General features: G+C 42.6%; 2 protein-coding genes across 3 annotated transcripts in view; both read right to left on the bottom strand.

The window, feature by feature from the left end:
- Positions 1 to 290: 290 nt before the first annotated feature.
- On the bottom strand, positions 291 to 10,905 carry nfatc2ip (nuclear factor of activated T cells 2 interacting protein). The gene is made up of 8 exons (XM_062036996.1): positions 10,754 to 10,905; positions 7,504 to 7,602; positions 7,255 to 7,433; positions 5,627 to 5,707; positions 978 to 1,179; positions 754 to 898; positions 604 to 698; positions 291 to 537 (listed from the first exon to the last, which is right to left on the bottom strand). The coding sequence occupies exons 1-8, from the start codon at positions 10,799 to 10,801 to the stop codon at positions 376 to 378; spliced, it is 1,011 nt and encodes a 336-aa protein (XP_061892980.1). The 5' UTR covers positions 10,802 to 10,905; the 3' UTR covers positions 291 to 375.
- Positions 10,906 to 12,130: 1,225 nt separating this feature from the next.
- Positions 12,131 to 12,399, bottom strand: part of sgf29 (SAGA complex associated factor 29) — a 35,634-nt gene continuing 35,365 nt past the window's right edge. For both annotated transcript variants that reach the window (XM_062037158.1, XM_062037157.1), the window contains exon 12: positions 12,131 to 12,399. This exon is cut by the window's right edge and continues 125 nt beyond it. The gene's annotated coding sequence lies outside the window, so the exon portion shown is untranslated.

Here is a 12,399-nt window from a genome sequence, read left to right as displayed (position 1 = left end):
CAAGTAGACAAACAGAAACGGCAAGTCACGTAAAACAGAGTCCATCAGCCGCTGGAAAGTCTGCGGCGCTCTTAAGGCCAAAAGGCACACAGTCCAAGTGGGGTGATGGCCGCTGTCTTTGTGATCTCAGAGGGGTGGACCGGTTTTTTGTTCGTAACATAAGTTGCTAAATTAAAATATAACTGTATTATTATGACTTGAGAGATGATGTGTAAAACCACAAGTCTGCATTCAATGAAACATAACTTGTCAAATCTAAATATAATTGAATTATTTTAACTTGATATGAAAACCACAATAAGTCTTTTATTGTCTTTAATGAAACTAAACCTGTCGAATGTCTCATCTTTCTACACTATATACATTTCTTTATTCTCACATCCACACCTCGATGATGTCGCCATCCTCCATGTCCAGCTGAGCGGGCGTCTGATTGGCCGTCACCTTGCAGCCGTCGAAGTGAAACTGCACCTTCCGTCTGGCACGGGCGGGCATCGCCGACACGTACTGCGAGAAGATGGCGCCCAGCTCCGCCTCCTACGCGGTGGCATGACGTAAGAGATTAGAGCCAATAGGCAGAGGGGGTGACTGCAGGACGCCGACCTTATGCACGGAGAAGTCACGCGCCGACCCTCGCTCCTTGCCCTGCAGACGCACCGAGATGAGGCCGCCTCGCTCCGCCGCCATGACGACGCACTCTGCAAAGCCAGGGTCAGTCGGTCTCTCGTAGCGACGGCGGGTCACGTGACTTACCCAAGATGTCGGCGATGCCCAGGCCCAGCTCGCGGACGCTGGCGTGACCGGGAAGCTCCGCCTCCTCCCTCAGCAGCAGGAGGCGGTGGCTGGGCACGTGAAGTATGGCCGACAGCTGGCTCGCCACTTCCTTCAGCAAGGTCGTCTGCGGCGAACAAAGACAGTGGGGAGGCGGGCCTAGCGAGAGGCGTGGGGGGGACGGAGGACGGTGGGCATGCACGTACCGACAGCACAGGAAGCTTGTAGACCTCCGTGCGACATCGCACCTTCAGCCGGCTTTCCTCCGCTCGCCAGTCATGTGACTCCGACTCCACAATGATGACGTCGTCTTGCTCGGGAGCAGCACTCCGCCGCCGTCTCAGCACCCTGCCCCCGTCCTCGGGAGAGAGGGCGGCGCTGACGGCCCGCAACCTCCTGTTCACCTCGCTGACACACCCACGTTAGTATTGTGTGTGTGTGTGTGTGTGTGTGTGTTAGAGATGCGCGGATAGGCAATTATGTCATCCGCAACCGCATCACAAAAGTCGTCATCCACCCGAACCAAAATTTTATCAAAACCACAACCGCCCGGGCGGTATTTATCATTATTATAATATTATTGTCATTATTTCCATGAAGAAAGTGTTGACTATTGTTGCCAGGAGTGCGTTCCTCACACTTTCAGCAAGCAGAAGGATCCTTTTAAGAAGTTCAAAAAATGTTTTAGAAAGACAAGGCCTATATTTTCATTAGGTAAAAAAAAAATGTTCTGAATTTATTTCAATGAATATTAACTTGTAAACGTTAAAGTGCTCAAATAGGGACGAGGGCGGGGTGCACAGTGAAACGGTGAACAATTTTGCGACAAAGATGAACCTTTATTGATTGATCTGCAGCCATGACTAAATATCAGGGGCCGTACTTATCAAGCTTCTTAGAATGACTCCTAAGAAGTCTGCTTAGAGTTGACTTAAGAGTAAATAAATTCTTGGCTGAAAGCTGCACTTAAAAGTTAGTTATCAAGCGTCTTACTCACACTTTCAGCGAAGTGTAGGACTGAATCTTAAGTGTCACACTCAGAGCTGAATTACGACATTACTATGTGCCGTAAACGCAATTTTAGGTGACGTCATTTCCGTGTCCATAGAAATGACCAATCACGGAAGGGAATCCGTTGTCTAAGAATAAAGAAATATCTTGGAAATATTTAAGTGGACAATGGGAGTGTATATTTTGACAATAAACTACAAAATAATACAAAACAAACTAGTCCCTGCCGGCACTCACGCTACCGCTCCCTCTCTTCTCTCGCCCACACACTCACTGACGTCACTCACCTCACGGCCACACACATACGCTACTGTCATAACATTTTCTTTCCAATTCATTAATTAGGCAACTAATTTGAAACTGGTGTGGGTGGCTCTATATATACTAGCCCACTGCAGCCACATGCAGAAATCAACAAGGAATCGAAAAGTATTAAATCTGTGACAAAAATAATATCCGCTCTGTCTAAACGATACCGTTTGATCAGCTGCTCGTCATAAAAAAAACCAACAACATTGTTCCGTTCCCTGAACATTCGCGCACGTCTCTCTCGCCTCAGTGCCATCCCCTGCTGGCAACTCCTAACCACTTAAGACACCTCTGAAGGTCTCTTAAATATCGTGGAGAGTAGGAGTGATTCTTAGACTTAAGAACGTTGATAAAAAGCTTTTATTCTTAAGTTTGAGAGTAGGACTAAGTTTCGCAAATTCTCAGGACTTAAATGTAAAATGGCACTCTAAGAAGCTTGATAAGTACGGCCCCAGACAATCTCCATTGTCAACGACAGGCAGGAAAATAAAGATGAACACATAGCCTATGTTGTAGGCATAGGCATAGGCTCATACCTTTTTAAGTTGAAATAAAAAAATTAATAAAAAATGTGCCTCGTAGGCCTTAGGCTGTCAATCACGCGCACAAACTTAAATTATACAACAACATATGTCTGTCATCCCTATTTAAAGAAAAATAAATTAAATAAATAATAATAATTGAATTACCGTAATTTCCGGACTATAAGCCGCACCTGACTATAAGCCGCACCAGCTAAATTTAGGGGAAAATACAGATTGCTCCATATATAAGCCGCACCCGACTATAAGCCGCAGGGTTTTGATGTGTAATTACCGTAGTATATAGGGGTTCCTGCTACCACGGAGGGGATTGTCGGGACAGAGATGACTGTTTGGGAACGCAAAGCGTCCCATTTATTAACAATAAATCTTTCAATCATTCAATCAAACTTTCACATCTTTGACATGGCGAACAGCATTCGTGCAGAGTACAAATAATACAACGGTGCAAAGTAATACAAAGTGCTCACCTGTACGTTATCAAAATAACCAGCCTACCGGTATATGAAAAGTCAGTCTTTAATCATTGTGTCATCGTCTTCCTCCTGCGTACTAAAACCACCGAAATCCTCTTCGTCGGTGTCGGAGAAGAACAGGCCGTATATAAGCCGCACCCTTGTATAAGCCGCAGGGACCAGAACGAGGGGAAAAAGTAGCGGCTTATAGTCCGGAAATTACGGTATAATGAAAATAGACGGTCGCGACGGACAAAGCAGGCCTTACATTGTAGCCAATCGGAGATGCGCTTCACTTGAAAGCGAGGCCAAATAATGAACACACAGTAGTATATCTCCAATAGAAGGAAAAAAAACAAACAACGCAATTGCCTTAATTCCTTTGCATTGTAGTGCGCCCAAACAACACGTAACCATCACAATGATTCAGCTGACCCAACTCAATATAGGTTAGACATGGGCTTCTTTGGTATAGCCTAGGTCGGGGGTCGGCAACCCGCGGCTCTAGGGCCGCATGCGGCTCTTTAGCGCCGCCCTAGTGGCTCTCTGGAGATTTTTCAAAAATGTATGAAGAATGGAAAAAGATGAGGGGGAAAAAAAATCTATTTTTATGTTTTAGTATGGTTTCTGTAGGAGGACAAACATAACACAAACCTCCCTAATTGTTACAAATCACACTGTTTATATTAAACGTGCTTCACTGATTCGAGTATTTGGCGAGCGCCGTTTTGTCCTACTCATTTTGGCGGTCCTTGAACTCACCGTATAGTTTGTTTGCATGCATAACTTTCTCCGACTTTCTAGGACGTGTTTTATGCCACTTCTTTTTCTGTCTCATTTTGTCCACCGCACTTTTAACGTTGTGCATGAATGCACAAAGGTGAGTTTTGTTGATGTTATTGACTTGTGTGGAGTGCTAATCAGACATATTTGGTCACTGCATGACTGCAAGCTAATCGATGCAACAAAACCAATAAAACCGCAATAAAAGTTCACCTCCAGGCAGCTACAACCCTAAACTAACACCCTCCCCGGATTGCTAATAATCAAATGTAAACAATCAAATGCAGATACTTTTTCTTTTTCTTATGCCTTCTGATCTCTCTCTCTCTCTATGTCCACTACTTGATGTCCATACCCCCCCCCCTCCACACCCCTGATTGTAAATAATGTAAATAATTCAATGTGATTATTTTGTGTGATGACTGTATTATGATGATAGTATATCTGATAGTATATATCTGTATCATGAATCAATTTAAGTGGACCCCGACTTAAACAAGTTGAAAAACTTATTCGGGTGATTCCATTTAGTGGTCAATTGTACGGAATATGTACTTCACTGTGCAACCTACTAATAAAAGTCTCAATCAATCAATCAATCAATCAATGCTAACATGCTATTTAGGCTAGCGATATGTACATATTGCATTATTATGCCTCATTTGTAGCTATATTTGAGGTCATTTAGTTTCCTTTAAGTCCTCTTAATTAAATGTATATCTCATGACACGTGTAATATGGCTTTTAATTTTTTGCGGCTCCAGACAGATTTGTTTTTGTATTTTTGGTCCAATATGGCTCTTTCAACATTTTGGGTTGCCGACCCCTGGCCTAGGTAATATACTAATTCGTTTAACATATCCAACCGTATGTCTACTTACTTTTTTTTTTTTTTTTAGCACTATGCAGGAATAAAATGGCATCTACAGTGGCAGGATTCATGCAGGCGAGAGCGCCTGGCCTCTAAAATGCGCCCTGCTGCGCTGAAGGAGCGCTCACTTGCGCCACTTGTTGCTGGTGTAACCTATTTTTATGGGCATGCCTCTTAATGATGTCAAGTTCCTGTTATAGGCTGTTTTGCAGTGTACGCTTGGAGCTCTTGTTTTGAAGGCGCCTAGAGCGGAAGTGATGTCATGTGTTGTGAAGCGGAGGTTTGGAGAAGAAGAAAAATAAAGTGGTCCTCGTGTGAACTGGAGCCTCCGTGTTTGTTATTTTGTAGTTTGATACAGTCTAGGCGATATTTATAAACCCTCGGTTACATTGGTGGCAGCGGTGGGATTTTCGGTCCCGCAAAAGAAAGACGTTTATTAATGCAAAGTTCTGAGAGTCAGTTAGCTTCATAGTTAGCAACGGCGGAGCGTCGTCTTGGCAGGAAGCAAGAAGACTTATTTCATCTTGCTGCTGCAATGTGGAATAAAAACGAGGACCACTTTATTTTTCTTCTTCTCCAAACCTCCGCTTCACAACACATGACATCACTTCCGCTCTAGGCGCCTTCAAAACAAGAGCTCCAAGCATACACTGCAAAACAGCCTATAACAGGAACTTAACATCATTAAGAGGCATGCCCATAAAAATAGGTTACACTGGGACACATAGGATTCTCTTTATACATTTACTATGTATATATATTTCTGAATTGGTTCAACCGCCATCCGCCCGCATCTATTTAAAATCTTTTTTTTTTTGTCATTCATCCGCCCGACCCGCGGGTGTGTCCGCAAACCGCGCATCTCTAGTGTGTGTGTCACTCACTCGATCTTCTTCTGGAACTGTCTGGATTGTTTCTGCACAGGAATGTCTTCTGGGGGAGGAGACAGTGGGCGGGAGCCTCCCCTAAAAGCACAGGCAAGAGTGTGTTTGTCTGTACTTCCTGTTTGAGTCAAACTAAGGCAGAGGTCCCCAAACTCTTTTCCTTTACTATAGTGGTCTCGATAACGGGTACCGGTTCTCAAAAAGGGATTCGAGTCCGAGGACTCGGTTCTTTTCTTATCGAACAACCGGGAAAACCGGTTTCGAGGATCATCGCTAGTGGTGACGTGCTTTACACCACTGCATCCCACACTTTGCATTGGACTTGGTGATGTATGGCTTAGATGCAGCTGCTCGGCCATGGAAAGCCATTCCATGAAGCTCTCTGCGTACTGTAGGTGGGCTAATTGGAAGGTCACATGAAGTTGGGAGCTCTGTAGCAAGTGACTGTGCAGAAAGTCTTTGCACTATGCTGACCTCTCTGTCAGTTTACGTGGCCTACCACTTGGTGGCTGACTTGCTGTTGTTCCCACACTCTTCACTTTTCTTATAATAAAGTTGACTTTGGAATATTTAGGAGTGAGGACATTTCACGACTGGATTTGTTGCACAGGTGTCATCCTATGACAGTTCCACGCTGGAAATCACTGAGAGCGGCCCATTCTTTCACAAATGTTTGTAGAAACAGTCTCCATGCCTAAGTGCTTGATTTGATACACCTGTGATTAGGACACCTGATTCTCATCCTTTGGATGGGTGGCCAAATACTTTTGGCAATATAGTGTATATTTATATTAGGGATGTCCGATAATATCGGCCGATAAATGCGTTAAAATGTAGTATCGGAAATTATCGGTATCGATTTTTTAATTATCGGTATCGTTTTTTTTTTGTTTTTTTTTAAATTAAATCAACATAAAAAACACAAGATACACTTACAATTAATGCACCAACCCAAAAAACCTCCCTCCTCATTCACACAAAAGGGTTGTTTCTTTCTGTTATTAATATTCTGCTTCCTACATTATATATCAATATATATCAATACAGTCTGCAAGGGATACAGTCCGTAAGCACACATGCTGGTCCACTAATAGTACTAACCTTTAACAGTTAATGTTACAAATTTTCATTAATTACTAGTTTTTATGTAACTGTTTTTATATTGTTTTACTTTCTTTTTTATTCAAGAAAATGTTTTTAATTTATTTATCTTATTTTATTTTATAATTTTTTTTTTAAAGTACCTTATCTTCACCATACCTGGTTGTCCAAATTAGGCATAATAATGTGTTAATTCCACGACTGTATATATCGGTTGATATCGGTATCGGTAATTAAAGAGTTGGACAATATCGGAATATCGTCAAAAAGCCATTATCGGACATCTCTAATTTATATACATATACAGCCCGGCCCCCAGCCAAATTGTTTTAACCCAACGCGGCCCCCTAGTCAAAAAGTTTGGGGACCCCTGAACTAAGGTCTCAGTCTCCGCCCACCGAGACAAAGATTGTGAATGAGTGAGAAGAGGGCTCACTGTGTTCAGGTCATTCTACGGTTAAAGGCACTCAGGTGAGAGTGAGACCTGGTTCTTCTCATGAAAACCTGGTGGTGTATTCAGATCTTACTGGTCTGTGCCGTGGTCCACCAAAGGCACTTCCTGTTCCTCCTCAGAGTCGCTGAGTGTGAGCACGTCTGCTCGGGCGTGCCCTCGACAGGACATCTGGGACCACAGACCGTCCTGGTCTGCAGGGACAAGACGGTCACTTGGGGGAAGCTCCGCCTTCAGATGCAGACTGCTGTTGACCTGAGAACATCAAGGAGGTCACCACATGTCCCAGTGGACCCTCCACCCCCCCCCCCCCCCCCCAGCTCACCTTGTTGGAGTAAATGGGCACAGGGACGATGGCGGACGAGTCCAGGATGCGACGGCGTTTGGGCGGCGGCTTCGCCACACACACTTTGATGTCAGAGAGCTGGCGAGCATACAGGGAGTCAGCAATGCTGTCAAAGAGCTGCTACCTTGTCAAATGTGCTAGTTTGCCCCCTGGTGGCTGTGGGCGGTAACAACATGACATCACTGTCTTCTGAAAATGCTTGGCGAGTGTTGTGTATTTAAATGTGCTCAAAAATGTAGTACTTAAGTACTTAAACTGAAATATTTTAAACAAGTTTTTTTTTTTTTTTTTTAAATAAAAAAATCCACAAACACATTGAAAATTGTTTCCTTTGTAAGAGAAACATTCTACAAAGCCAAAAGCAGTGAAGTTGTCACGTTTTGTAAATGGTAAATAAAAAGAGAATACAACAAATCCTTTTCAACTTATATTCAATTGAATAGACTGCAAAGACAAGATATTTCATGTTCACACTGAGAAACTTTGGTATTCTTTACAAATATTAGCTCATTTGGAATTTGATGCCTGCAACATGTTTCAAAAAAGCTGGCACAAGTGGCAAAAAAAGAGTGAGAAAGTTGAGGAATGCTCATCAAAGACTTATTTGGAACATCCCACAGGAGAACAGGCTAATTGGGAACAGGTGGGTGCCATGATTGGGTATAAAAGCAGCTTCCATGAAATGCTCAGTCATTCACAAACAAGGACGGGGCGAGGGTCACCACTTTGTCAACAAATGCCTGAGCTATTTGTTTAACAACAACATTTCTCAACAAGGAATTTAGGGATTTCACCATCTACGCTCCGTAATATCAAAAGGTTCAGACAATCTGGAGAAATCACTTTGGATCCCTCAGGCGGTACTGCATCAAAAAGCGACATCAGTGTGTAAAGGATATCACCACATGGGTCGCTGGAAGTTAAAACTACTATGCAAAGCCAAAGCCATTTACCAACAACACCCAGAAACACTTTGCTGGGCCCGAGCTCATCTAAGATGGACTGATGCAAAGTGGAAAAGTGTTCTGTGGTCTGACGAGTCCACATTTCAAATTGTTTTTGGAAACTGGACCAAAGAGGAAAAGAAGCATGGGGACTGTTCTAGAGTGAAAGTGTAAAAGGCAGCATGTGTGATGGTATGGGGGTGTATTAGTGGTCAAGACATGTTCTAGGGTGAAAGTGTAAAAGTCAGCATGTGTGATGGTATGGGGGTGTATTAGTGGTCAGGACATGGGTAACTTACACATCTGTGAAGGCACCATTAATGCTGAAAGGTACATACAGCTTTTGGAGCAACATATGTTGCCATCCAAGCATGGACGCCCCTGCTTATTTCAGCAAGACAATGCCAAGCCAGGTGTTACAACAGCGTGGCTTCATAGTAAAAGAGTGCGGGTACTAGACTGGCCTGCCTGTAGTCCAGACATTGAAAATGTGTGGCAGCTAAAATATGAGAAGGGAGACTGTTGAACAACTTAAGCTGTACATCAAGCAAGAATGGGAAAGAATTCCACTTCAAAAATGTGTCTCCTCACTTCCCAAACCTTTACTGAGTGTTGTTAAAAGGAAAGGCCATGTAACACACTGGTAAAAATACCTTTTTTGACATGTGTTGCTGCCATTCAATTCTGATTATTTGCAAAAAATAAGAAAGTTTGTCAGTGTGAACATGAAATATCTTGTCTTTGCAGTCTATTCAATTGAATATAAGTTGAAAAGGATTTGTTGTATTCTCTTTTTATTTACCATTTACACAACCTGACAACTTCACTGCTTTTGGGGTTTGTACATAAAACGCACAATTAGCACTGTAAAAACGCACAAATAGTACAGTAAAACACACAAGTAGCATTTGTAAAACGCACAAATAGTACAACAAAATGAACAAATAGTACAGTAAAACGCACAAATACCACTGTAAAATGCACAAATAGTACAGTAAAACACACAAATATTACAATAATACGCACAAATAGTACAGTAAAACGCACACATTTTACAGTAAAACGCACAAATATTACAATAATACGCACAAGTAGTACAGTAAAACACACAAATAGTACAATAATACGCACAATTACAGTAAAACGTACACATATTACAGTAAAACGTACACATATTACAGTAAAACGCACAAATTACAATAAAACGTACAAATATTACAGTAAAACGTACAAATTACAGTAAAACGTACATATATTACAGTAAAACGTACAAATTACAGTAAAACGTACATATATTACAGTAAAATGTACAAATATTACAGTAAAACGTACAAATATTACAGTAAAACGCACAAATATTACTGTTACGGCTACTCTTGCGTTCAAAAAAATAAAAATAAAGAGTGTAGTCCTGAGGAGGAGGTCTATGACTCTGCAATCTACTAATAAAAGTTTCAATCAATCAAAAAACTAACTAAATTCCTTAAGCACTCGCGGAGATATTTCCAGATTCAAAATGATTATAATTTATTTTTACAAACAAAAAATATTCTCTGTGGTTGACTTCAGATGAATCAAAATAAGATTTATTCAGCGTTGAATAAAATAATTCACTCTTCACTCCTTCAACATGACAGACAGACAAAAGCTGTCCTGTCTTCTTAATTATAGGAGGAGCGTGAGCAGCTGAAGTCAATCAGCATTCATCGAAAACATCCAATAATTCATCAACATCATCATTGACATTATTTCATTTCATTGGCAAAACTATTAATAAATAAATAATATAGACAATTACAGTAAAACGTACAAATAGTACAATAAAAGGCACAAATATTACAATAAAAGGCACAAATATTACAATAAAAGTCACAAATATTACAATAAAAGGCACAAATAGTACAGTAAAACGCACAATTAGTGCGTAAAAGTGTACATTTGACCAAGCCAAATGAAAATGAGCGCAAGTTAGCGCACCAAGGCCGCAAATGTTAAACGTTTTATTTAAACACACGTAATTATTCCCTCGCCGTGTAAAATATTACATTTAATACAACATTAAATCGAAGAAGCGTTGTAGTTTTAAAACAATGATTTTGTGAGACTGCTAACACATTAGCTTTAGCTAACTACTTTTACCACTTTGACAAGGCGCACGTCGGAACAAACTACATTGATGTGTCTTGGCTGACAACACCTTCTTTTAACGACAACATTTCACAGTTTGACATCTTTGGCACATTCGTCGCTTTTTATCCAGCAAAGTCACAGATGTGCGAACTTACCGCGTCCGCCATGTTTGTTAGTGTGTCACTGCTGCCTTCAGGGACCATGGGACATACTGTATATACACCGCTCCAGTACCACGCCGCTGCCTTCAGGGACCATGGGACATACTGTATATACACCGCTCCAGTACCACGCCGCTGCCTTCAGGGACCATGGGATGGATGCACACTGTCCAGTACCACGCCGCTGCCTTCAGGGACCATGGGACATACTGTATATACACCGCTCCAGTCCCACGCCGCTGCCTTCAGGGACCATAGGACATACTGTATATACACCGCTCCAGTACCACGCCGCTGCCTTCAGGGACCATGGGATGGATGCACACTGTCCAGTACCACGCCGCTGCCTTCAGGGACTATATGACATACTGTATATACACCGCTCCAGTACCACGCCGCTGCCTTCAGGGACCATGGGATGGATGCACACTGTCCAGTACCACGCCGCTGCCTTCAGGGACCATAGGACATACTGTATATACACCGCTCCAGTACCACGCCGCTGCCTTCAGGGACCATGGTACATACTGTATATACACCGCTCCAGTACCACGCCGCTGCCTTCAGGGACCATGGGATGGATGCACACTGTCCAGTACCACGCCGCTGCCTTCAGGGACCATGGTACATACTGTATATACACCGCTCCAGTACCACGCCACTGCCTTCAGGGACCATGGGATGGATGCACACTGTCCAGTACCACGCCGCTGCCTTCAGGGACCATGGTACATACTGTATATACACCGCTCCAGTACCACGCCGCTGCCTTCAGGGACCATGGGATGGATGCACACTGTCCAGTACCACACCGCTGCCTTCAGGGACCATGGGATGGATGCACACTGTCCAGTACCACGCCGCTGCCTTCAGGGACCATGGTACATACTGTATATACACCGCTCCAGTCCCACGCCGCTGACTTCAGGGACCATGGGATGGATGCACACAGGTGACATACCTGTACTATTTACTTACCTGTAAGTAGTACAGGTAAGTAAGTAGCGCAGGTAAGTAAATAGTACAGGTAAGTAAGTAGCGCAGGTAAGTAAATAGTACAGGTAAGTAAGTAGTGCAGGTAAGTAAGTAGTGCAGGTAAGTAAGTAGTGCAGGTAAGTAAATAGTGCAAGTAAGTAAGTAGTGCAAGTAAGTAAGTAGTGCAGGTAAGTAAGTAGTGCAGGTAAGTAAGTAGTGCAGGTAAGTAAGTAGTGCAAGTAAGTAAGTAGTGCAAGTAAGTAAGTAGTGCAAGTAAGTAAGTAGTGCAGGTAAATAAGTAGTGCAGGTAAGTAAGTAGTGCAGGTAAGTAAGTAGTGCAGGTAAGTAAGTAGTGCAGGTAAGATGCAAACATGTTAAATACAAGTTTTAGTGATCTAGGAAAAAAACTTTTTTTTATTTAGTTTTGACACCAAAGCAAAACAAAAATGGATCTTTGGGAATTAAGATGACAAAAATCACATTTATTATTTTGTATGAAATACACCACCGCCACCCCCAAAGGGACAAGCAGTAGAAAATTGATGGATGGATGAAATACATTTCACCTCTATCTAACCACATCTTTGGACAGTCTCTCTCACACACACACACACACACGCACACGCGCACACACGCACACGCACACACACACACGCACACACACA

The sequence above is a fragment of the Entelurus aequoreus genome, linkage group LG25 (genome assembly GCF_033978785.1).
Source record: "Entelurus aequoreus isolate RoL-2023_Sb linkage group LG25, RoL_Eaeq_v1.1, whole genome shotgun sequence".
NCBI lineage: Eukaryota > Metazoa > Chordata > Actinopteri > Syngnathiformes > Syngnathidae > Entelurus > Entelurus aequoreus.
This window is presented reverse-complemented; position numbering and strand designations above follow the sequence as displayed.